The sequence below is a fragment of the Delphinapterus leucas genome, chromosome 3, assembly GCF_059928025.1.
Source record: "Delphinapterus leucas isolate spDelLeu-1000000601 "Yukka" chromosome 3, BTC_Dleu_Yukka2, whole genome shotgun sequence".
Taxonomy (NCBI): Eukaryota; Metazoa; Chordata; class Mammalia; order Artiodactyla; family Monodontidae; genus Delphinapterus; species Delphinapterus leucas.
The window spans coordinates 36,331,205-36,355,775 of NC_143131.1; the positions used below are offsets into that span (position 1 = coordinate 36,331,205).

General features: G+C 38.6%; 1 protein-coding gene and 1 pseudogene across 2 annotated transcripts; one reads left to right on the plus strand and one right to left on the minus strand.

Moving 5' to 3' along the window:
• The first annotated feature begins 3,660 nt into the window (after positions 1 to 3,660).
• On the plus strand, positions 3,661 to 24,501 carry RIMOC1 (RAB7A interacting MON1-CCZ1 complex subunit 1). Of its 2 annotated transcripts, XM_022598389.3 has the most exons (7): positions 3,661 to 3,981; positions 8,801 to 8,907; positions 11,061 to 11,204; positions 12,354 to 12,485; positions 13,377 to 13,491; positions 17,544 to 17,655; positions 19,137 to 19,253. In XM_022598389.3, the coding sequence occupies exons 1-7, from the start codon at positions 3,882 to 3,884 to the stop codon at positions 19,144 to 19,146; spliced, it is 720 nt and encodes a 239-aa protein (XP_022454097.1). In that variant the 5' UTR covers positions 3,661 to 3,881; the 3' UTR covers positions 19,147 to 19,253. The 2 variants fall into 2 exon arrangements, with proteins under 2 accessions (XP_022454097.1, XP_022454088.1); XM_022598380.3 differs by lacking the exon at positions 17,544 to 17,655 and having other exon boundaries at positions 3,665 to 3,981; positions 19,137 to 24,501.
• On the minus strand, positions 6,605 to 10,442 carry LOC149749540 (TIM double twin CX3C motif protein pseudogene; annotated as a pseudogene).
• Positions 24,502 to 24,571: the final 70 nt, after the last annotated feature.

Here is a 24,571-nt window from a genome sequence, read left to right on the forward strand (position 1 = left end):
AGTAGAGGGAGTTAGAGAGACATTGCAGGAGACAAAAGTTTTCCTTCCTGGTTCTGTGCTTGGCAGGCTTCTGCAGCAAGGCCAGCGGCTTCTCCTGGTGCCCATCTTGGGCAGTTTTGTAGCACAGTGCCTCCTGTGAGATACCTCACCGTGAGCAGCTTTCCCAGCACCTTGGAGGGCGGATTTCTAGCAAGTCCCAGAGGGTAGAGTTCCAGCAAGTTCCACTGGTGTGAACTACTCTACTAGCCAGCTACCCACAGCCAGAAATTCTCCAACAAGGTCTAGGTCTCTATCCCAGGAGCAATGACTGCCCATTATCTCTGCTATTCCTCTATTCTTACTTCTTACTAGCCAATCCATTGTGACTTCAATCCCGTTAATAATTCTTTTGTTTTGGCGGTGCCTCACGGCGTGCAGGATCTTAGTTCCTCAACCAAGATCGAACCCACGTCCCCTGCAGTGGAAGTGCGGATTCTTAACCACTGGACCACCAGGGAAGTCCCTGTTAATAATTCTTTATATCAAACTTTCCCTGTTCAAATGACCATGTAGCTTCTTTCTCTTGATTGGACACAGACTGGTATGCACCCCTTCTCTTCACCTGTCTAATTTTATTTATCCTTTAGGTGATAATATCATTTCCTCTGAGAAGACTTCTCTGATATCTCAAACCAAATTATCCCTTTTCTTTTCCTTCATAACATCTTCCACAGTTTTAAAATTATGCATTCATTTGTGTAATTATTATGTCTCTGTCTTCTCCCACTAGGTAACAGGCTCCAGGAGGGCAGTGATCATGTTTATTTTGTCTACTGCCATAAATCCAGTGCTTATTATAGTGCCTAACCCAATAATGGGTCATTAAATGAAAAAGACCTCCTTTATTGAGGTCCTGTTACATTCAAGTCACTGGTGGCAACTAAAAAAAAAAAAAATAGAACTCAATCCCTGTTCACAGGGGGTTGACAAATTTATATGAAAGAATAAGACCCACACAAAAAATGTAAAGCGGTAAAGGGAAGGTTTCAAAAGAATGGTACAAGTTGTAAGTACTAGTAATTCAGAGGCAATCAAGAATTTATTCTTAGAAGACTTTGTATTTTGGGGGGGCTTCCCTGGTGGCACACTGGTTGAGAATCCGCCTGCCAATGCAGGGGACACGGACTCAATCTCTGGCCTGGGAGGATCCCACATGCCGCAGAGTGGCTGGGCCCGTGCGCCACAACAGATGAGCCTGGGCTCTGGAGTCCATGAGCCACAGCTGCTGAGCCTGCATGCCACAACTACTGAAGCACGTTCACCTAGAGCCCGTGCTCTCCAACGGGAGAAGACACGACAATGAGAAGCTCATGTACGGCAACGGAGACCCAACACAGCCAAAAAACAAAAAAACAAACAAATTAATTAATTAAAAAAAAAGACTTGTATTTTTTATAAAATCCCTAGAAATTAATTTCTTCTTAGCTAATTGGATTTTATCTGTTATATATCAATTGAGAGAGAAATGGTCCAAATGAGATCAATTATTTATTTTAGAAGGTACTTTTTGGTAGGTTCATAATGAGTTATTAATTTCAATGAGTTTTTAAAATCTAGCATTATATTTGTATTTGTTCTATGCATTGTAGGTTTCCTAAAGTAGAAATAATTAACTATAAAATTGGAGAAATTACTCACATTTCCTCTTTTCTAGGACTGGGTTTCTGGCTTTAAGCCCTTTCTTCAGTGTGCATTGGTGAGGGCCGGTTGTTAGCTGTTTATATCTATGGTGAGGGGCTTCTACACATGCTTACTTTGGTATGATTTTGGACAAATCACAGTATCACGTATTCTAGGATTTGGAGCAGTTAATAGTTAAATTCTGTCCAGTTTCTTCACCCGGAGATGAGGGGCTGTACTATATGTTCTCAGATCCCTTCCAATTCTCTCTGAAGACATGCACACACTTACTATCAGTTGAGCAATAATTCCCAGTGTCAGGTATGTTTCCCGCTGAAAGTCCATGGTTGTTTAATGAATCTCTGGAATTGTAAATTTTATTTAATACATATACTTAGTGAGGTTTGGCATTTTGAGATGTCAAATGCTTATAAGAATTTTGATTCTTTAGCCCACATTGATCACATAATGTAACCTTCCTGGTCTTCAGCTTCCTGATTAGAGAGTAATATATTGACAAGATAACATGAAATTTTTGTTTAATTAATAAACTTTTCCTGAGTATTTATTGCGTATCAGGCACTGTAGGAATCCCTGAGGATACAAAATTAATACCTGATTCCTGCTCCCTATGTTTAGGGAGAATTGAAGGAAGAAGAAACTGGTGTTACAAAGGTCAGCTAGAAAGTCATTGTGGTCAATTACACTATTTCCTTATGTCAACTGCAAAAAAAGTGCACAACGTGAGAGTTGTGAGTTAAGTTTTATTTGGGGCCTCATGAGGACAATAGCCTGTACTATAGATAGCTCTGAGGAACTGTCAGTGTATATATGATTTTAGTGAAGGGGGATATGTGCAGTCAAGTACACATTTTGGCAGAAGGTTGCTGCTAGTCACGAGGAGCAGATGTCTCCATTAATGATTTTACTGGTTTTCTAGAAATGAGAAGACACAAGAAATTGGGCTCACAAAACCTTCTCCTGAAAATATCTAACTATCTGAAGGTCTGTTCTGCAGTTTTTCCCAGAGTACAGTGTGCCTCGTTTCTGATCTCTACCCTGAACTCCTTTCAGAGTGTGTTGAAGGTCAGCGACTACAGTGGCTAGTGACTTCATTCTTGTAGAATGGCAACAGATGACAAGCGACAACTTTTAGTTGGCACCTATTTTTAGTATTTTCTATTCAATAAAAAACTATCTTTCATAAGAAAGAAGATAGGATGGAGATTATTCAGGATAAACTATGTCAAATTGAAAAATGAAAAAAATGAGTTAAAGATTTGTTTGACCAGAGGCAAGAAAATAGGGACTGCAAAGTGGAAGTTAGACTCCTGAGTGCTTTGAAACTCACAGTTGAGAGGATGAACTTTTCACACGAAGGGCTTTAAGGCATGGTCTTCAGATGTATGGCAATAGAAATTTTTGTAAATGCAAAATTTTTGTACTATTGGACGTGAGATGGTGATGAATATGTTAAATATGAGCTGGACAAAGCAGACCAGAAATAAAACAAACCCAGCTGCTAAAATTAAACTTTAAAAAAGCGACCCTCAACCGCTTGGACTGGGAATTTCCACCAGTGTTTGGAGGTCCCCACCTAGACGCACAGTAACCTCTTAGAGACTTGGATGTTCTCCAGGAGAGCTAGTCCTTTTTTTTTTTTTTTTTAACCAGAGAAGGAATGATTTATTAGTTGCAGCAAGGAGGGAGAATACCAGGGATCTTTCCCAAAGCAGTGTCTCCCAGGCTTTGCATATTTTAGGCAACCAAAACCAGACAGTCCTATTTTCAGACTTTCCTGTCTGCTCTATTGACTGCGGCTGCAGCCCTGGAAACAGGGCAGACACCAGCCAGCCACTTCGGCACTCTCTAGTCAGAGCCCCCGCCAAGTCCCCTCCCACTCGCACCCAGAGATCTGGCTTCTCATTGGATCAGCGTGGGGACATGGGCGGCTTCCGATTGGTTTAGAGGAGGGGAGGTGCGTGCTGACGTCACGCCCGCCCTAAAAAGTCGGCCTGCTGCTCAGGGCTCTGGAGAGAGAATTCCGAGAAGAAAATAACCCGGAACAACCTGTGCGGGCCTGAGCCTGCTCTCTTTTGGAGCTGGGGTCCCCTCCCACCCATCAGGAGAGCTCCACCCCCGCACTCCCCGCCAGCGCCGGGGTATCAGGTGACCTCAGGCCGGCGCAGTCACGTGACTAGGCGCGCCCGCCCGTTGTGGCCATGGCGGCCTTAGGCTCCGGTGTGGTGAGGCGAGTGGAGGAGCTCGGGGACCTGGCTCAGGCCCACATACAACAACTTAGCGAAGCCGCCGGCGAAGATGGTGAGGGAGCCGAGGAGAGGGAGGGAGGTGGGCGGGCGGACGGTTGTTCAGAGCTGGCGGTCTACGGCCGTAGGGGCCGAGGCTGCGGCCTGTTGTCCGTGTGGATCCCAGGCCAGGACTGCCGAAGGTGTTGCCCTTCTGGCCCGCGCTGCGGGGTCGCTGGTCCACTTCCAAGAACTCACAACGCCTAAAGGCAAGGCGTTTGCTTCCAGACCCCATTTTTCATAACCCGTGAAAAGCGCTGAAATCCCAGTCATATTAGTGCTGCTTGTCTTTAACTGTCTCGGTAGCAACTGGGAAAAGGGCAAGATCTGGATGGAAGTACACGTGGAAGTTTAAAAGAGTTGTTAAAGTTGGATGATGGTACGCAAATAAGTAATGGTTTTGCGTGTAGTAGAGATAGCTAGGCGTGTATAACAGTTCGACTTTTTCATTGCTTCGTTGTGAATTTCTGTGTTATGTTTTGGATTCTCAACTCAGCTGTAAACAATACAGAAGAGATTTACATTGGTATAATTTCGATAATTCTCTCACATTCATCACCTCAGGTCTCACAAGGGCCCTGTCAGTACTAGAATACTTTCTTGGAAATGTCTAAGCGGTTTCCTTTGAAAAACTGACGGAGAATTACTTGGACTTTTGTTCTCTTTCAATACTTACCAGCTGCCTCTACGTTTCTACATTATTTCCTTTTGAGTTTTGCACCTTTACTACAGATAGACAGTTTTAAAAATTCTTGTGGACTGTCTCATTGTCATCAAACTCATAGGAAAATAGTAGTGGAACGTTTTCCCAAGCGATTGAGTAGTTGGTGAATTTATTGAATAGGGTCCATGATAAAATGGCTCTAGTTCCAGTGAAGATTATTTGCTGGATTTTCTTTTCTTAGGCGTATGTTCTTAAAAACCCACAGACTACCCTGAGCTGTTTTCTTTTTCGGTTTGTGGTAAGTGAATCACATGAATAGTTAGTTCATGGACAGTAGTAGCTGTACCTGGAAGTGTATCTAAGTTACTTCTAAGTAAGCTATTCAGTGATCTCCACCCCATTCCAACTCCATTAGAATCAGTCTAAAGAGATCAAAGAATGTATGCTATTCACTTACCATTGAAACCAAAAGCCATTGTCATTTTCCAATGGACGAGTTCTTTAATCCAGTCTAGAATGAGGGCTGAAAATTAAAGTGGTATATATTCTTGTTTGGAGGCTTTAAAGTTCTGAAGTGTACTGGAATTAAAATAATAGTGGTCCACCTAATGAGCTATTCATCAGTATTACTAGCAAGATTTTCTTATATTTATGAAGTTTAATTAAAACATGGTTGCATGTATTTGAATTGAACTTGTATTTTCCCATAGCACAAAAATAATATGCACCTAAAATTTGTCCTTTAATGATATTTATATTAGGTTATAGGGATTGATAGTTCCTGTTGTCTTTAAATTAGATCAGATACAACCAGACACTAGTCCATCTAAGAATACTCTCCTTTTTACCTCTGGTAAATTTTTGTTCATTTTTTTCTCATTGTACAAGCATAGTATGTTTACTTTATGGAAATATACCATGAGAGGGACCTTTTCCAGGGACTATGTAAGAATCACTTGTCTTTGCCTTGTCAGTCACTACCTTGAATGGTTAGGAAAAATACTACATTTCATAAAAATTTTCTAAAATTGTGAGCCATTATCCCTCCACCTCTGTAATTATGTCATGAATTCATATGAGATACTCCTTCAGCAGCGGTTCAGTGAACTAAGTGCAAGTCTTTACATTTAAAATAATCCTGCAAATTAAGAAGAAAATATCAACTCAGTGTTTTAAGAAGTACCTAAGGAGTACCATGTTTCATACAATTTAGTTCACAATAGAATATTTTTTTCTGAGCTGTGTGGATGATACTTCTGGGCTGAGGAGAGATAGGAGGGCAGTGCTAAAGAAGTAGTTTTCAATTTAGGTGAATAGTGGATCTTAAAGCGTTCAGAATCTGGTTTAGATACAGGTTAGGCTTTACCAGGGAAAACTTAAAGTCATCATATTATTGCCAACAGATGCAGCTTAAGCTGGTGGTGCTTTTGTTCCAATGCTGAGCAGCTTACGTACCTGTGTAGGTGCTGAGGCTGGATCAGATGGACCCTCACCAAGTGCTACATTTTCTGTCCATTTGCCAGTGAGGGGAGAAGGATATATATTTCAGGAGGAAGCCACAGAGGGGCATACTTAGGAACTTAAGCGTCTTGATGGTGGGCATATTTAAATTTGACTACGTGAGGTGATGCAGAAGTGTGGATGGCACCTTGGTATGGACACTTTGTAGGTTAGGCAGGAAAAATCCATAAGAAAAAGTGAAGACGTCGAAGCAAAGAGAATATGACATAAGAGAAAAGGAAGAAATTAGACCATGTAGAGGGGAAGTGAGGGGGAGTTGTTTTTAGAGGGTATATCAGAAGTATTTAGTTTAATTTTGTCTAGGTTTTGAAGGCATTAAGTAATTTGTCCCATTTCTAGGTTTTTAAAGGAGTAAAATATTTAGGTAGTTTGTGTAATTTTAATTGTAACAGCTATTTGCATACATAAATACATAAACACAATTATAAAGTTATAATTGCTCAGAGTGCTTACATTTTATGAGGCATTTGATTTAATCAATCATGTTATTTTTTGGAGAATATATTTATGAAGTTATAAGTTAGTGGAAGTCCTTTCTGTAGATTTATGTATATTATTTGTACTATTCCAATACAGGTTTTAAATTTATTGCTTAAACATTTTGAGTATGTCAACATCATAAAAGAAGCATTATGAAAATACAGATTGCACTTAAGAAATGGCAGCTGAACCTAGAAAGTTTTCAGTCCAGCTTTCAAGAATAAATTTCCATGATACATTTAAGTAGGATTAGGCATTATGATGTACTTCATGTTTTACGAAAGATATTATTACCATGCTGTAATAATTTCATTTCATCATTTTAGATATGTAACTTTTTTCATTTAAATGACACTCTGAAACTATGTGAAGTAATCATGTTTTTTTTTTTTGAAGAAAAATTAAGTCTTATTTATTTTTAAAACCAAACCACTAGGAAAATATATCACAGTCTTGAAACAGCAAACAGACATTCTGTATTATCATTTCAAGTAATAAGTTGGTAAAAACACAGCAAGGTCCTTAATAAAATGATAAGGTGCCAGAACTGGGGCAAGAACAACGCAGGTCGCAAAACTGGTATCTGGTAACGGAGGGCTGTCCCTTTTTCTGCCCTAAAGGAGTCACAGCTCGCCCCTGAGTTGCTTACTTTTTCTCCTTTGACCTTCGTGTTGCCAGGGGATTGTCTCAACAGAGCTCTGTTATTACAGGGGGCAAAGTAAGCAATACTGGGTTTAGGCTTTCATTCTGTTATGTTTTATGAAAACAAGATTTTTCCAAGGCCAGTACTTCATAACTCTCTTAATTATGCAGCTAACAATTCCTCTTTTGCTGTTCATTCCTGAATACTAGCATATAGCACAATCAAAATCCCCCCTTTCCCTTCAAGGGTATCACTGCAAGATTGTCTTGTCACACAGCTGACTCTGCTGCAGACACCCTCAGGGCCCATTATGGCTGCCAGTTAGGGGGAAGGTTTGCTTCCCCTACCAGTGTGATAGCGCTTCTTATATTTTTGCAGGGTCTCCAGGCTGAAAGATGTAATGTGTGAGAATTTTAAGAAATGTGCATCCACATCTTGATGGCCAGAAATGAATATCCGCAAGGACCCTTTCAAAGTTTTTATCCAAACTACCTCTCCCAACTCTACATCTTAAAGTAACTTCATGCCCTTGTATATAAAACAAAACCAAGCAAAACAAATCCCCAGAAGCCCCCCTTTCCCCTTCTAAATTAGTGACCTCATGGATTTTGTTTTATTTCCAGTTTGTGGAAAATGTTGTAGTGATCCTTCTGGTAAACAGGAGGTTGGCAACAAACAGAAACACCTCTCCTCACACTCCACCAGCTCATAAGCAGGTCAGATGAACCTGCCAGCCTGTTGATATCTGTGTACTAAGAGAAGCTGGTACCTTGGAGGGCTCTGGTTTGGTACAAGGGAGACTCCCTGCTGCCAGGATAAGCACTTGCCACATGAAATTCAGGCTCACAAAAACTCTCCTGTGCTATCTCTGACCCAAACTTTAGCACCAGGTTTTTTCACTTTCTAGGATTCAAACACAAAGGAACCAGTGTCCAGAGGCAAGTGACATAGGCCTTAAACTTGCTGCCATCCTTAATTTCCTCATTCATAAACTTTAGAAAACCCAAATCCCCATTCCTCTTTTTAAATAGATTCCTGCCTTCAGCCCTGATGGCCAATAGCAGACATCTATTTCCCAATGGATGAGAGAGACTCCTTCATCTTGGTCATGGTTGGGATGAGGTTTATGTAGTCATCCACACACTTGGTCACGCAACTCTCCAGCTGCCGCTTCACCTGAAGCTCTTTACTCCCCGCATCTATTGAATCTTTGGCTTTGTCGTTGCAATGCATAGTGCACTGGGCCAGGCGGTCCTGGAACTTCTCTAGCTCGCTGGTCACCAGGGCCTGGGCTTGAGCCAGGGGTGCATGGCAGCGCTCAATGCACTGGTGCACTTGCTGCATGGACGCCTGGCTGTCCTCACAACAGCTGGCGCTGCACCGGAAAATGAGGCCCTGCATCTTCCGGATGTTCTGTCTCTCCAGACTCTTCACCATAGAATCCACTGCCTCCTGCACCCGGAGCTGCTGCAGCTGTGCCATGATGACCCCACGCTGCTCCAGTAATCATGTTTTTATCTCTTATAGATCACTTTTTAATTCGGGCCTCTGCAGCTCTAGAAAAATTGAAACTTCTGTGTGGAGAAGACAAAGAATGTTCAAATCCATCAAATCTTCTTGAACTTTACACACAGGTACTGAAACAGATGTGGTTTCTGACGTTGTTGAGGCAGTTTGCTTATTTAAGAGGGTTACTCCAAAATTTAGGTGTGATGAAAGCAGTTTATTCTCTATTTAAAGTGTTTGTGTTAAAAAACTATGTATAAAGCATATAGACTTGAAGCTGTAAGGCAGTAAGTATCCTTACAAAGAAGAAAAGTTTATTGGATGTGTTGATAAAAAAGGAAAAAAATCTTGCAGATAACAGTATTGCTTCCCTTTATAGATAATTAAGCAAAACTCTCAAATGGGGCTTCCCTGGTGGCACAGTGGTTGAGAATCTGCCTGCTAATGCAGGGGACACGGGTTCAAGCCCTGGTCTGGGAAGATCCCACATGCCGCGGAGCAACTAGGCCCGTGAGCCGCAACTTCTGAGCCTGCGCGTCTGGAGCCTGTGCTCTGCAACAAGAGAGGCCGCGATAGTGAGAGGCCCGCGCACCATGATGAAGAGTGGCCACCGCTTGCCACAACTAGAGAAAGCCCTCGCACAGAAACAAAGACCCAACACAGCCAAAAATAAATAAATTAATTAAAACAAAACAAAAAAACACTCAAATGTGCAATTTCCAAGGTGTGAAAGGTTAGTCAGAGGGAATGGAGGTTTCTATAAGGGCTCTGATTATTTTTTTTTTCCCTGAAATTCACCTTTCCTTTGGATTCTCAACTTGACTACCTGTGCTTTTGTTATGCAAGTCCATAAGATTTTTCTGTTCTCCCCTTTTTTTACTTTCAAATTCAGACCTTTCTACAGATAAGATGTGTTTTCTCAGTTTTCTCAAACACTGCTGAGGCAAGTGGACACTAAGAAACATAATTTTGAGGGACTTCCCTGGCGGTCCGGCGGTTAAGGCTCTGTGCTTCCACTGCAAGGGGCATGGGTTCGATCCCTGGTCAGGGAACTAAGATCCCGCAGGCTGTGCAGTGCAGCAAAAAAAAAAAAAAAACATATAATTTTATCATAGTAAGTAACATTTGTATAGCACTTTATAGTTGACAGAGTGCTTCGTATGCCCTTACTTGATTGCCAAGGGATAATAAAGATGAAGTGGTTTATAGGAAATAGAGTAAACTTAGTGAAGTTTCCAAAATGCACGTTCATAGCACTTAGGTGCCTGACACTCTGCTTTCTGTTAGGAGGTACATGGAGATGCTTTCTGCCTTCCGATGTGGTTGAATGAGCCTGTAACAACTACCCACAAACCCCCGAGAGCTGTTACAATTTGGGAGAAATTTACCTCTCTTTTCTTTCAGAAGGTTCCTTGCTTGTCTTGTTTCTTTCACATGGGAGAGTTCTAAACATTTTAACTTATTTCTAAGAATAAGGCAAAAGAATTAGAAATATAGATTAAAATTCCCCAAACCCCTTTGGATCTTACTTATGGTTCTCAATCACCAGGTCATTTTCCTTAGGATGATAATCTCTCCCTTCCTGGCTTAGACCTTCTACACGAGAGCACTCAACACTTAAGTAGTGCTGTTTGCTAGGTAATGTTCGAAGTGTTTGCATATGTTAATTCATTTTACCCTCAAAGCAAGGGACTTTGAAAGGCATTTGGATCAGTTTCTTCATTTTGTCAATGAAGAAACTGGCTCCAAAACAAAGATAAAATATGACTTGTCCTTTGTTAGAACTCAGTTTCCTTAGTCTTAGTCCAGTAGATTAAACAAAGAAAAAGGATTGGGTAGTTTTAAAGTGCTGGTGCTTCATTTGAGAAACAGGTAATCCTTTGAAGATTCAGTATACAAAACTAGAGGTAGTGACCTTGTCTTGATATGGCAGGCATTTAGAAAATGTTCAGGAAGTATATATGTACAAATAGCAAAGACTATAATAATTATACTTTTCATAATTATATTGTATATAGTTAGCTTATCTGAATTAAAACATAAATACCCATTTTACTTTTTGAGGGAAACTAGATTATCTTAATTCAGTATTTTAGTAAAATCCTATGAAGTTTACTATAAAGTTCATCTTAGATTATATTTATAGCTAGATAGTTTGACTACTTAAATACTGTGCTAGAAGATTTAAATGTCTAATAAAGTATATATATGTAAGATTAAACTATAAGAATTATTTATTCGAGTTGAAATCATTTATACTTTTTTTTCTCTTTTACTTCAGGCTATTTTGGACATGACATATTTTGAGGAGAACAAGCTAGTAGATGAAGATTTTCCTGAAGATTCTTCACAAAAAGTAAAAGAGTTGATCAGTTTTCTTTCAGAACCAGAAATTTTGGTTAAAGAAAATAATATGCATCCAAAAGTAAGTTTTGCACAACTATGAATTATGGTGGGATGCTGCTGATTACTGTTATATTACCCTTTAGAATCTGTATTTTTTTTTCTTAAATGTATCTTTGTTTTAAATTAAGATTGAAGGAGGGACATAAGAGTTGAACATTTCAGACTGATGTCACAACTCAAGTATCATATTTTTGTAAATATGTTTCAGAATGTTTGTTTGATGGAATTATATTGTAACTACAGTGCCTAGTAATTTTCTAAACATACACATTTGCTGTTTCTGCTCCCTTTACTTTTACAGATGCTGTGTTTTCTTGAAGGTCCCTAGTAACCTAATACCACATCTCTCGTCCTTTCAGTCTTCTTCTGCCTGGACATTTGTTGCCTTTCTTACCAATGATCACCCCATCCCTTGGAGGCCCTGCATGCTCCTCTTCATCTCTAAGAAGGCTTGCTCTTGCTCTTTTTCAAGCATCTCCCCTCTCTTCCAATCTGGAAACATAGGCACTCCCCAAAGATATCTCCTTAATCCTCTGATAGTCTGTAGTTTGTCTTTGCTTGACAACTTGTTTTTACTGCTGTCTCTGTTTAGATGATTCCAAGATTTTTGTCTCTAGCCCTGGCTACTCTTTCAAGCAAATGATTTCTCATCTTGAACTGTCCGCTGGCTTTCTCTACATAGATATCTTTGTTGCTCTTTGTGTTTATCAGGGAATGCTAACTGTGGAAACAAATAATCCCAAGTTTTAAATGATACCACATAGTAGAAGTTTGATTTATTAAAATTGTTTTTGTGTATATCTTTTCATTGTTTTATTTTAGCAGTAGTAGAAATTGTTTCAAGTAACATATTTCTGAAAACTTATTTTTTCAGTCAGATTATGGAATACTTATATTTCAAATGTATTAGAGAATTGGCTACTAAAATACTTGAACATTAATTTTCTAGAAATATTTGTAAATTGGAGTAGTTATTTTAATTTTCACGTAGCAATAGATTTCTATATTTCTAATTGATTCAGAGTAAGGCATTCCTGTGTAGGTTGCTAAAGTAAAGAGCAAATTTTGTGAAATGAGTATTTTTTAATTGCTCAATATTTTGAAATTTAATTTTGATTTTTACAGACACGAAGTTTCTCTTTTTAGCTGTGTCTTTGTTGTATTTCAGCACTGCGATTTGCTTGGGGATGAACTCCTGGAATGTCTCTCTTGGAGACGAGGAGCCCTACTCTACATGTATTGTCATTCTCTGACCAAAAGGAGAGAATGGCTCACAAGAAAATCTAGCTTGCTTAAAAAGGTGAAAAAGCATTCCTCATACATGTTTTATTGTTGACATTTATAGGTTTCCAAAAGCTGTTTAGTACAGGATTAAGAGTAGAGGAATCAAAGGGCCTGGGTTGGCATTCTAGGCCTGTACTTACCAGCTATGTAATCTTAAACAAATTGGAATTACGGCGAAGATTAAATAAGATAACATGTAAAAGCCCTTTGTAAACTGGGAAGTTTTATATGTTTTTTTTTTAAGTTCTGGATTTTTATTTTTTATTGTACAAGATAGATAATCTATATTAATTTCTAAGCATATTTTTGGCCTGAAGAAAACAAACTTGGTTGTGAGCCTCTCTCTATCAGCAGATCACTCCTAAAGATCCCACGTGACCCTCCTCCTAGGAAATTGTGGCCCTCTGATTTTTCTTGACTCTTCTGACCAAATTAGTAAATCCAAAGATCCTGTCTTAATATTTGTATCACTAAGGATCCTTCCTAACTTAGGTTGATTGTACACATGGTTTATGTGGGCCTGCAAATGAGAGGTCACACTTTCAGATGTAAAAGTTTGATCATAATATTTCTAAATTGTAATAAAGTACATCCATATTTTTAACAAGTTTTTGAACACATCTTTATTATCTTTAACCTCTTCTTGCTCTGATGACATTTTTGACAAGTATATTACTGAATCATGTGTTCTTGGTTAATGATTTCTCTTTTTTTCCCATACTCTTTTACTAATTAGAGGGTTATACTTATAAAAGTTTTTGGGTAGTAGGTCCTTATATTGTAATGTAATAATCATATGATATATCTGTATATTAGCCAATATTCTCTTGAGTAAAAATATTAACATTTGAAGTTTCTACAGTTCTGCATCTAATACTTGGATTCTTTATCTTTGACTTTCATTTAGTACCTTGTTGATGGAATCAGTTATTTGCTACAGATGCTGAATTTTCGGTGTCCCATCCAGTTAAATGAAGGAGTTTCTTTCCAAGACCTAGACACAGCTAAATTACTGAGCGAAGGTAATGTGATCCTTTTTGTAGTTTTCTAAGTGTTTTAAAGCATTTTTAAATTTTAAGAAGTTTACTAGATTTAACTTTGATTGAAATAACTTTCAGGTTACATTATAGACAGAAAAATAATAAAAGGGCTTTTTAAACAATTAAAAAAAAATCTTCTCACGTAATATAGAGAAATACTGCTAATCTCTGCTTAGTAATTTAGGGACAGTAATATATCATGTTGCTTTTACTTACTTTGCATCCCCACAAAGCCCTGATCCTGCTCTAGGTTCAGCTAATTGTAACAGAGACTGGAGGTAACTTTTATTTTATTTTTATTTTTTAAAATTATTTTATTTATTTATTTGGTTGCACCAGGTCTTAGTTGCGGCAGGCGGGCTCCTTAGTTGTGGCTGGCGGGCTCCTTTGTTGCGGCATGAGAACTCTTAGTTGCAGCATGCATGTGGGATCTAGTTACCTGACCAGGGATTGAACCCAGGCCCTCTGTATTGTGAGCACGGAGTCTAAACCACTGCACCACCAGGGAAGTCCTGAGACTGGAAGTAACTTTTAAACAAGGAGAAATTTACTGCTTTTTCACTTCAAAAAGGTCTAGAGCTGGTTATGGTGGCTTCATGGCATCATTAGGTTCCTATCTTTTTCCTCCATCGTCTTTCAAAGTGGAGCGCTACAGCTTCAAAAGGAGGCGAGTTATATAGAATGCGTGTAAACAGTACTTGCCAGAGTTGTGCAACATGCATCCCTGTTGAGGACATTGCTTCCATTCTCAGTGTCTCAAGATGCTGGTGGAGCTCCTTCCGTCTCACCTGTGTTCCAGTCCATAGGAATGGCAAAAGGATGTTTCTTTCAGCCAAGTCTTTCTTTCATCCTTCTCAAGTTTGTTACAACACTTAGAACACTTCTACCTACATTTCACTGGCCAGAATTTAATCACATGGCTTCATATAGCTACAAGGGAATCTGGGATGTATAGCCCTTTACATGATACATTGCCATCCCAAATAATGTCTCTTTACTAAGAAAGAAAGGAAGAATGAATATTGGGTGGTAACTGCTAGTTTCTGTCATAAACTTATATGCACTTAAAAATGTTAGGAACTGGATATAGAGCATCATTTGGGTTTTAGACTGAGGTTTGAGAGGGAAGAACCACTTACTTTTAGCGTCTCTTTACAAATGGAAGAACTGAGGTCCAGATAAGCCTGATAAGGTCACATAGCTAGCAAGTGATGTTAGGTTCTTTGTGTAAACTTTCTTTTATGCTTCATCTGAAATTTTGGGGAAATTTTGATGGGGAAAATTCAAACATGGGGAATAAGAAGAAAACTTCTTAGGGAAAATTCTGTGTTTTAATTTTATAAGTGTATTTTAATTCTTTCTTTGTTAGCTTCTATAGGCTTTTCCTTTCTATTAGATAACATCACACAGAAAAAAAACACCATGATTTAAGAGCCATTAACATATGACTGTCCAAAAGTTGTTACCTTCAGTTTATTCAGGCAAGTAGCTTGTCCTAAAAAAACTTGTGACTATAAGGTGCTCCTTCAGTGGGCATGATGTTTTGACAAACATGGGGTGTTTTGATTTATTTGTGGGAAGTATTTATTCCAGGTAACTAGTGAACCGATTACCTGCATTAAAAATGATCTTTCTAAAATTTCCTCACCCACATGGATTGATTTAAAAGAAAAAGCAGAGATGGGCATTAAAGCTTATTTAGAACCAAAGAAAAGAGCACAAGTCACCAATTTCCCTTATTCTCCCATTTCTAGTCATAAAGTCATATATTCTCATGGCCTAGAATTTTTTTATCACGATGCTTGTGATACTGGTGTCTTCTCTTGGATTATAATTGATTACACTCGCCTCTATCTTCCATTGCTTCTTCAACAGGGGAATCAAAGGCACAGAAAGGGTCTCTTTTTTCCAGGAAACAACAAAACAACATCAACTCCCTAGCGGTTTTGCCACAGGCATCAGTCCTCTTTTGGTGCTGACTTCTTGCTCTCATCTAAAGCAGTTTGTTCCTCCATACTTCATTCCTCAAGATGTAGATTAGAAGCCAGGAAGCCTACTTTTCATAGGCTAAATTACTCTTAAGGCCCTGGTGGAGTGGTTCTAATTTTTTTTTAAATTTTTTGTTAGTCAATATAAAAAACATAATTCGGAATAATTCTTAGTACTAATTAGAGAGAAAAGTTCTATAGGAGTCATCAAAATATTTTTGTGGCCAGATCTTAATGATAATTTGCCTGATTTTACATAAAACTCAGAACAGTGTATACTTAGTATGATTTTTATTTCGTTTTCCAAGGTGAGATAATCATTTTGTCCTTTGGTCATTACCTGTATGCCATTAAATTTTCAGCTTTTAAAAATTACCAGGTAATGTATTCAGTAAATCTTTTTATCTCATTTCTATGGTTCATTCTTCTGTGGGCCCTTATAAAAATAGCCTTGTCAGGATAACTCTGGAGTTAACTAGGTTAAAAGATTGTTCAGCTGTGCACATCCTTGGGTTATGCCCTTTTTATGCCACTGAAGAGCCCCCTTCCCAGCAGCCTTTGGCTCATAGCTTAGCCCAGAACCTGGATTTCAGATGGCTTAAAGGAGCAGCTCTGAATTGACATCACTAATTGCTTGGGTAGCTTGTTTAAAAATAGATTTCTTTTCTTTTCTTCTTTTTTTTATGTTATCTTTTTTTAAAATTAAATTTATTTATTTATTTATTTATTTTTGGCTGCGTTGGGTCTTCGTTGCTTTACGCGGGCTTTCTCTAGTTGCAGCGAGCAGGGGCTACTCTTCGTTGCAGTGCTCAAGCTTCTCATTGCTCTGGCTTCTCTTGTTGCGGAGCACAGGCTCTAGGTGCGCAGGCTCAGTAGTAGTGGCGTGTGGGCTCAGTAGTTGTGGCTTGTGGGCTCGAGAGTGCAGGCTCAGTAGTTGTGGTGCACGGGCTTAGTTGCTCTGTGGTATGTGGTATCTTCCTGGACCAGGGCTCAAACCCTTGCCCCCTGCATTGGCAGGCAGATTCTTAACCACTGTGCCACCAGGGAAGTCCCCAAAAATACAGATTTCTGTGTATCACATTCAGGTTCTGATTTAATATGTGGAGTTCAGGAATCTGTTTTTATAATCTACCGTAATTATGATGCAGTCAGATTTAGACATCAGTGCTTCTAGAGAATGCCAGTCTGGCCACCTTTTTTTTCTATGAAGGTCATCTTTCTGCCATCACTTTTACTTCACGGGTTATTCACTCTCTTCCTCCCTGCACCCCGCACTCTCTTGATGTGTTCGCCAAGGATATAAGCAGTGCAAAGTGAAGTATTTTATTGAAAACAATGCTGAGCATTAGCAGAAAAAATACCAAGGAAAATTTGTATCAGCAAAAAGACTATAGCTACAGAGTAATGGATTCCTTGGGGGAGTAGAGAGCGAGAATGTGTAATTTTTACGTTGTTCATTTCTTCCTTTGGTATTTTAATGCAGTACAGTAGTTTAGCATAGTCTGTGGACCAGCAGCCTCACCCTAGGTCCTAGGACTTTGTTAAAAAATGCCGATTCATAGACCCAATCCCATACCTGAATCTGAAAGTTTTGGAGGTGGGGGCCCAGCAATCAGCATTTCAACATGTCCTCCAGGTAATTCTAATGCAGGCTAAAGTTTGAGAACCACTCTTTAGCATATAGCTATTCATTCTCTCCTCAGAAACACCTTTCCAAAGGATATCTGTGTACCTTGTTTAACCATCACTCCTTGTTAATATAAAGGATGAGGCTAACTTAGAGTTGGGCACAAATTGAATGCCAGCTCTCCCTTAAGCAAACACTTCTCATCTTTCCCAAGTGGCTTCACTTTGTGGGACTTACTTCAGCTCCTCCTCCTAAGGCTCTAGTCTGCTTAAAAGTTAACCTTCTTTTCATTTTTGCTTCTATCTCCTTACTCCCCTCTACCAGTCTTTTGAGGAATAATTAGGGTGTAGGATCACAAAAATGAAAGAGGATATAAATTCAGTGAAATGTCCTATCTAATATGAAATATAATTCTGCAGTGAAAATCGTTAATTTGGAAAAAACAGCAAACTATTCCTTAAGAAAATTCCATGAAATTAAGGAGGGCATGTGGAATCTTGATTTTTGCGGACTGGGTCTTAAAGAGCTTTGGTGAGTTGCACAAAGTCAATAATTTACACCCAGATCCTCTTGATTCTAGGTCTGTTTCTTTTTATATTCTAAATAACATCTAATGCTATTCCAGCTTTTTCTGTGAGGTTTATGACCTTTTAACTATGAAGAAATGAAGTGAAAAGAAGTGATTATGGGTAATATGCATTGTACTTACTGAGTTGTCTTATACATAGAAAGCATAATTTATAGAGTGTAGCCCATCGTATGTTCATGAATGCAAGCCTCAGATTCTGCTCTTAATTATTTCTTTTGTTGATATAACAGTGTAATGAATCAGTTCGTCTGCTAAGCTTATTCCTTCTCTTGCTACTATTTATAAGCTGAATTGGAGGTGAGGTGAAGGGTTACCTATAGGGACAAACTCTGAGACTGCCAAAAACTTGCAATAGATTCAAGATAATACAAACGGTAACAGTTTTGGAAGCTGAATTTTTCTTGTATTTTTATATCTCTAGTACTATCATAGTCATTTCTGATGAGCCATATTAGGTGAGCAACTGAGATTATGATGCTCATTTATTTGAGGTAAACTTTTCTAGTCACACAAGTACCTGTCTAGTAGAATAGATCATTTATTTGTATTTTATGACTTGAAAAAGTTAAATAGTCATATAATTTAATAGCACTTTATGGTTTATGCATTTTTATTTTATGTGTTTCTTAAGAAAATTCCATGAAATAAGTAGGGCATGTGGAATCCTGATTTTTGCAAACTGAGGTTTAAAGAGCTCTAGTGAGTTATACAAAGTCGATAATTTATCCCCAGATCTTTACAATTCTAGGTCTTTTTGTTTTTATATCAAATTAATATACGTTGTGTGTCATAAATGTTTAATTATATAATCACCTTCTTCCATAATAAGCACGCTTTTAACTTTTGATGGAAATCCTGCAATGTATTCCTTTTTCCTGGGAACATAAAGCATCTTGGATACAATTTAACATCTTTGGTAACTTAGAATCATATGGCCTCTAAGGGACATGATTATGCAGGATCATCTCTGTACACTGCTGTAGAAATATAGGAACTGTATTATTGATCCTGAGTATACCCCTAAGTAAAAGCTGTGTTCATGGATGGGATTGAGGGAATCTCTGAGTGCTCTGAAATTGTATGCGGAATATGGGATGTACGTTCTGGGAGAGGTTCCATCGATTTAGATTAGATTCTCAAAGAGATCCTAAAGAGAACACCAGAAAGATTAACACACTGACCTATATGATTCTTTAAAAATAATTCTTTTTTGGGGGAGGGTGGGATTGGGTCTCTTTTATAGGTAAAATAGAGATAGAAGTGCCTATGGAATGAGGATTGTGTTAGTGATATTTGGCTTTTCTAAGTACAGCTGTTAAATGAGAAGGGAAAATGCTTAATGATGTAAAAGGATTTTATTAGAGTCTTAATCACCAGGGTTTCTTTTTAAATTCTAATCTCTCAACTTAAATGACTTTCCCAGGAATATTTAGTGACATTCATTTGCTGGCTATGATGTACAGTGGAGAAATGTGTTATTGGGGATTGAAGCATTGTGCAGATCAACAGCCAGAAAATCATGAAGTGGATACTGGTGTTTCTGGAGCAAGCTACACTACACACAAAGAACCTTTGGATTTCCGAGAAGTAGGAGAAAAAATTTTGAAAAAGTATGTATCTGTGTGCGAAGGACCCCTGAAAGAGCAAGAATGGAATACAACAAATGCAAAACAAATTTTAAACTTCTTTCAGCATCACACTAACTAGTAAGTTCATCTACTTCTTTTCAAACAGGAAAAAAAAAAGGCTCAGGAAATGGAAGTTCCAGAAAAGAAGACATATTGATACTGAATTTAGGAACATTACACTACATAAAGATAGCCAGCATGGTTATTACCCCTTTTTAAATGCCATCACCATCTTTCACTATATATTCTTTTTATTTAAAAAAAAAAAAAAGATTTTTTTTGATGTGGACCATTTTTAAAGTCTTTACTGAATTTATTACATTATTGCTTCTGTTTTATGTTTTGGTTTTTTGGCCGTGAGCCATGTGGGATCTTGGCTCCCCGACCAGGGATCGAACCTGCACCCCCTTCATTGGAAGGCAGAGTCTTAACCGCTGGACCACCAGGGAAGTCCCTCACTATATATTCTTAAACCTGTGAAGGAATGATTCTTTAATATCTAAAATGGCATTTATGTTATTCTAACTCACTCTGAACTACAGATATCCTGTAACTAATACTAAGGAGAAATCCAATTTATCTCTATAAAGAGTTTTTTTCTATTACTTTAGATTTTTTTTTTATTGTGGTACAATATACATAACATAAAATTGAACATTTTAACTGTTTTTAGATTATTTTTTAATCTCCCTGTCTTGAAGTTTGCTGCACTTCAGAGATTAAAATCAAGTCCCCTCTTTGCTTTGTATATATGCTATAGATATAAAAATTGGCAAAATGAAAAATTGTGACCAACATCCATATACCATTTCCAGACTAAGATAAATAATGAAAGACTCCACAAAAGAATTTTTGTTTGTTTCACCACGTACTACTAATGGCATTTAAAATTTTTAGTCTATTAGGCATTTTATAAAAATTTCAAAATGATTTTCCTATTTTGTTTAAAAGAATATGCACGGTTTATTAAATGAGTAATGAAGATAAAACCAAGTTAGGTTAGTCTGCCATTAGTCTTATGTCTTTAGAGCACATCTTTTCATGTTTTGAAATTTTAATAGTTTTTGTCTTTAATTGTAGGGGTGAGTGTTAAAGGCCAAGAGCCCCACCTGGTATCTTGCTGATAGTCTTTCTGTCTACCTCAGTTTCTGTTGTCGTCTTGGGATGATCTGTCTGATACCTTGCCAATATCCTTCACCTCTGGGCCGTTGACTTCATCACATTCCAGGAACTTAACTCCCACGGCCTCAACATGAATATCACCATCCTGAGTTTCTCTTTCTGAAATCTTAAATTTCAATAGCTAGTGACATTCTTATCTTTCCAGTTTTTTACTTCCTCATTTTGATTGATTCTTCTCTCTCTTATTTCTTTTGTATCTCTTGAGCCTTCCTCATAGCCTCCTCCTCTTGCTGCCCCCTTTTCTCCTCACCATCAGCCTCTTTCAGATTTTCTTCCTTCCCTGTCCAGCCTTGGCCTTATGGGGCACCATATGACGTGCTCTCTGCAGTCCCTTCAAATCCATCTTCCCCTGGTCTTTCAGCCTAATCATTCTGCAGTCCCTCAACATTGAATTAATCCTATCGTTCCACCTTCTTTTTTTGGGATGCTGAGTTCCATGTGAAGTTCCTGCAGCTTCTTCAAAGTGGAATCACTCTAAGTATCTTGCCTTCAGCTTTAGAAGAGCCCTCAGTGTAAGCCTTGCGTCTGTTACTAGTGTGGCCCCTGTCCCTTTCCCACTGTGGCTAATCCAAACCTCTAACTTGCCTCATCACGCTCCTCTGGCCCTTTGTCCCCTCCCCTAGCGCATGGCTGTTGGTCCTGTCTTAAAGAAAATAGAGACTATGAGGAGGTCAGTGTTTATTCACCCATTTTGCCCTGCTCATGTCCCCCCTTTGAGGAGGAAAAGAGGTATCCTGCTTCGTGTTGAAGACTAGTCTCCACGTTTCCTCTCTGCCGGCTCCCTCATTCCCCCGAGGCTTCTCTTTTTTCTGCCAATATCCTGTACGTATTGCTCTTTTCCAGAATACTGTTTTTTTCTTTTTCCTCCCTCTTCTCCCATTTTTCCTTCCTTTCTTCCTTTCTCCCTTTTTTCTTTTTTACTTACTCTAATTACAGTTGACCCTTGAACAACACAGGTTTGAACTACGTGGGTCTACTTATACGTGGGGTTTTTTTCAGTAGTAAATACTACAGTACTACACAGTCAGTGGTTGGTTGCATCTCTGGATACAGAGGAATTGCAGATATGGAGGGCTGACTAAAAGTTATATGCAGTTTTTTTTTTGTTTTTTTTTTTTCTGGTACGCGGGCCTCTCACTGTTGTGGCCTCTCCCGTTGCGGAGCACAGGCTCCGGACACACAGGCTCAGCAGTCATGGCTCACGGGCCCAGCAGCTTCACGGCATGTGGGATCCTCCCGGACCGGGGCACGAACCCACGTCCTCTGCATCGGCAGGCGGACTGTCAACCATTGCGCCACCAGGGAAGCCCTATATGCAGATTTTTGACTGCCAGGAGGATTGCACCCCTAACTCTGTCATTGTTCAAGGGTCAACTGTGCATTTATGTGATGTTATTGATAGCCACAGCTTCTATCACCTGTAATGCTAGGCTGACTCCCAAACCTGTAGCTTGAAACCCAGCTTCTGCTTTCTAAACCTCCTTTCTAACTGCCTATTAAATATCTTCACTTAGACATCCCATAGTAATTTTAAATTCGATATGTTCAAACAACTAATCCTTACTTTTCATCTAAAATCTTTTCCGGTTCATGTTTTCTCTTTTTTTGATCTTCCACGAAGCAGGGCAACACAGAATGCTGTAACCTACTTCTGCCTACCTTGCCAGCCACATCTCTGCAGCTCTTCCTGTGTGATCATTTTCTAGTCCAGTTCCTTAGGCTCATTTTTGATCAACATTCTGATGGAGCTGCTTGGGACAAGGAGAGTCTCTCCCTATCTCTGCCTTTGTCTCCTTGTTTATCCTTACACAGCTAAGAAGATTTTTATTTAACTTAGCTTTTACAAGTTTTGCTACGAAAATAACCTTTGTGCTTTCTAAGTATAAAGGTTTAAATCACTGACTGCCCACCCTCACCCCACCATTTTTGGAGAATCACGATCAATCACAAGTATACTAGTTCCTTCCCCAATGTGCTGTGTGTATTTTTTCCTCAATATCCTCATTACTTCTGGCTGGAACACTTTGCCCTTCTTTGTAGTCAAGTGAATACCTATTTATCCTTTAGGACTCAGCTCCAGTGATATTGGATCCATAAGGCTTTTTCCAGCCCTTTTCAGTCCAAGTTACATGTCACTCTGCTTCTGCTCCCTGAAACTTCCCCAACCCATGTTATCACACTGATCACATTGCTTTATAGTCATTTTTATGAGTTGGCAAACTCCATATTTTAAAAATTTATCTTTATGCATAGTGCTTAATGAATAGTAGGCCCTTAGTAATGTTTTTTGAATTCATAAGAGGCATGATTCTTAAGTGCTGAAGTCTGCCACAAAAGGGTTACTGCTCTTGGATCCCAAACTGCCCTGACCTCTGTACCAGTGGTTGACAAGGCCAAGAGGGAATTACTCCTCAGAAGAGTAAAGTATCATTTAGATCTAGAACCAGAGAAAAGTAGAGAGCTTTCTCTTCAGAAGCTGGGAACTCCATTTTGTCTTCATGACCCTGTGAACCACTTGGGTCTCTCACTGGTTGGTACACTAATGGGGCTACTGTTGGGTGCTTTTTGTACAACTTTTTCATCCCCCACACAATTGGAGAATAATTTGTAGACCATAACAGTTATAATGCTTTTTACTGTGATGTATTACAAAACAATGGACAGTACATTTTTGTATGTGTTAAAGCCTGCTATGTAAATTGTTTCATTTAGAATGGATTAACTTCAAAATACCAAATACTCCACATAAGAAAAGTACTATAATTACTGTAATTCACTCATCAACAACTATTATGTGCCTATTACATGCTAGGTTTTATCCTAGGCACTGAGTATATAGCTTTGTAAAACACCAGAGTTTGTTTTCTAGTGGAGGAAGTTAACGCATTTTAAGAAATACATGTGTAGCTTGGTGAGTGATGAGTGCTATGAAGAATAAAGCAGGGCATGGGGCTAGTGTGACTCAAGAGGGGTGCTGTTTTATTTAGGGTGGTTGGGAAGGCACCTGTAAGCACCTGTCCACTTCAGCATTTGGGTCTACCCCTCTGGTTGAATACTGTTCAGTGTGCCATTGCACATTCAGTATATTCATGAAGTTTCTCTTTCTTATGGAAGTTTTGATGCTGAATTAAACAATGAATCACTACCTAAGAACTTCTCATTTTGATCCCATTTAAAGGGTTTCTCTCCAGTGTGGCCCTTACTAATGGGTAAGTGATAACCTAAAGACCTTGTAGCATTTATTACACTTGCAGTTTCTCTCCATTTTGAACTCTTTGATGGTTACTAAAACTTAAACTCTGTTAAAGGATTTTTCATAATCCTTAAATTTGTATGGTTCTTTTCCATTATGAATTTTCTCATGTTATCTAGGCTTTGAGACTTAGTTAAAGGCTTGTCTGCTTTGCTGCATTTATAGGGTTTCTGGCTACTGTGAATTGTTTGATGCTGATTAAGGTGCAGATCATGAGTGAAGACTTTCCCTTACTTGTTTGCATACAGTAGAGTGAGGTGAGAGTCATTGGCTAAAACCCCACAATGAAATTTACATTCCTGCCTTTACAGTCAGTCCCACTGGGAATTCTCTGATGTTCATTAAAGTGGGAGATTCATTTTAATGCCATTTTTTAAAAACCCACAGCTGGCTTATATGCTAGTTTTAGATTGCTTGTCACTTTTCTCTCTCCACCTTCCAGGGCTCCTTTTCTGACTCGCATAAGGATACCCCTTCTACCACAGAATACAGGATTCCATAGTTCTCTAGTATCACCTCCTTGTATTATTTTTTTTTAACACAATATGAGCTATCATGGAAGTATTACATTAACATACATTTAATGTATCCACAGTTAAAATATGCATTATGTATTCGTGCTGCTGTTCCTTACTGTTTTTTATTTTCCTACTTCTAGTGAAAATTTCCAAGTTAAATGTTTTGGAGCATATAAAATTAAAAAAAAATAAAACCATAGTCCCATATTTGTATCTTTGTTTTCTTTTATATCTGAGTGTTGTGTCAGAATGAAAACTTTTATCATGTTAGTTTACG

What these genes read in the sequence shown, in the direction of transcription:
- RIMOC1 (XM_022598380.3), top strand. Translation starts at nt 3,882, where the DNA reads ATGGCGGCCTTAGGCTCCGGTGTGGTGAGGCGAGTGGAGGAGCTCGGG. An exon ending in TTCTTGAACTTTACACACAG is followed by an intron (nt 8,908 to 11,060) that starts GTACTGAAACAG and finishes CTTTTACTTCAG; the next exon opens with GCTATTTTGGACATGACATA. An exon ending in AATCTAGCTTGCTTAAAAAG is followed by an intron (nt 12,486 to 13,376) that starts GTGAAAAAGCAT and finishes ACTTTCATTTAG; the next exon opens with TACCTTGTTGATGGAATCAG.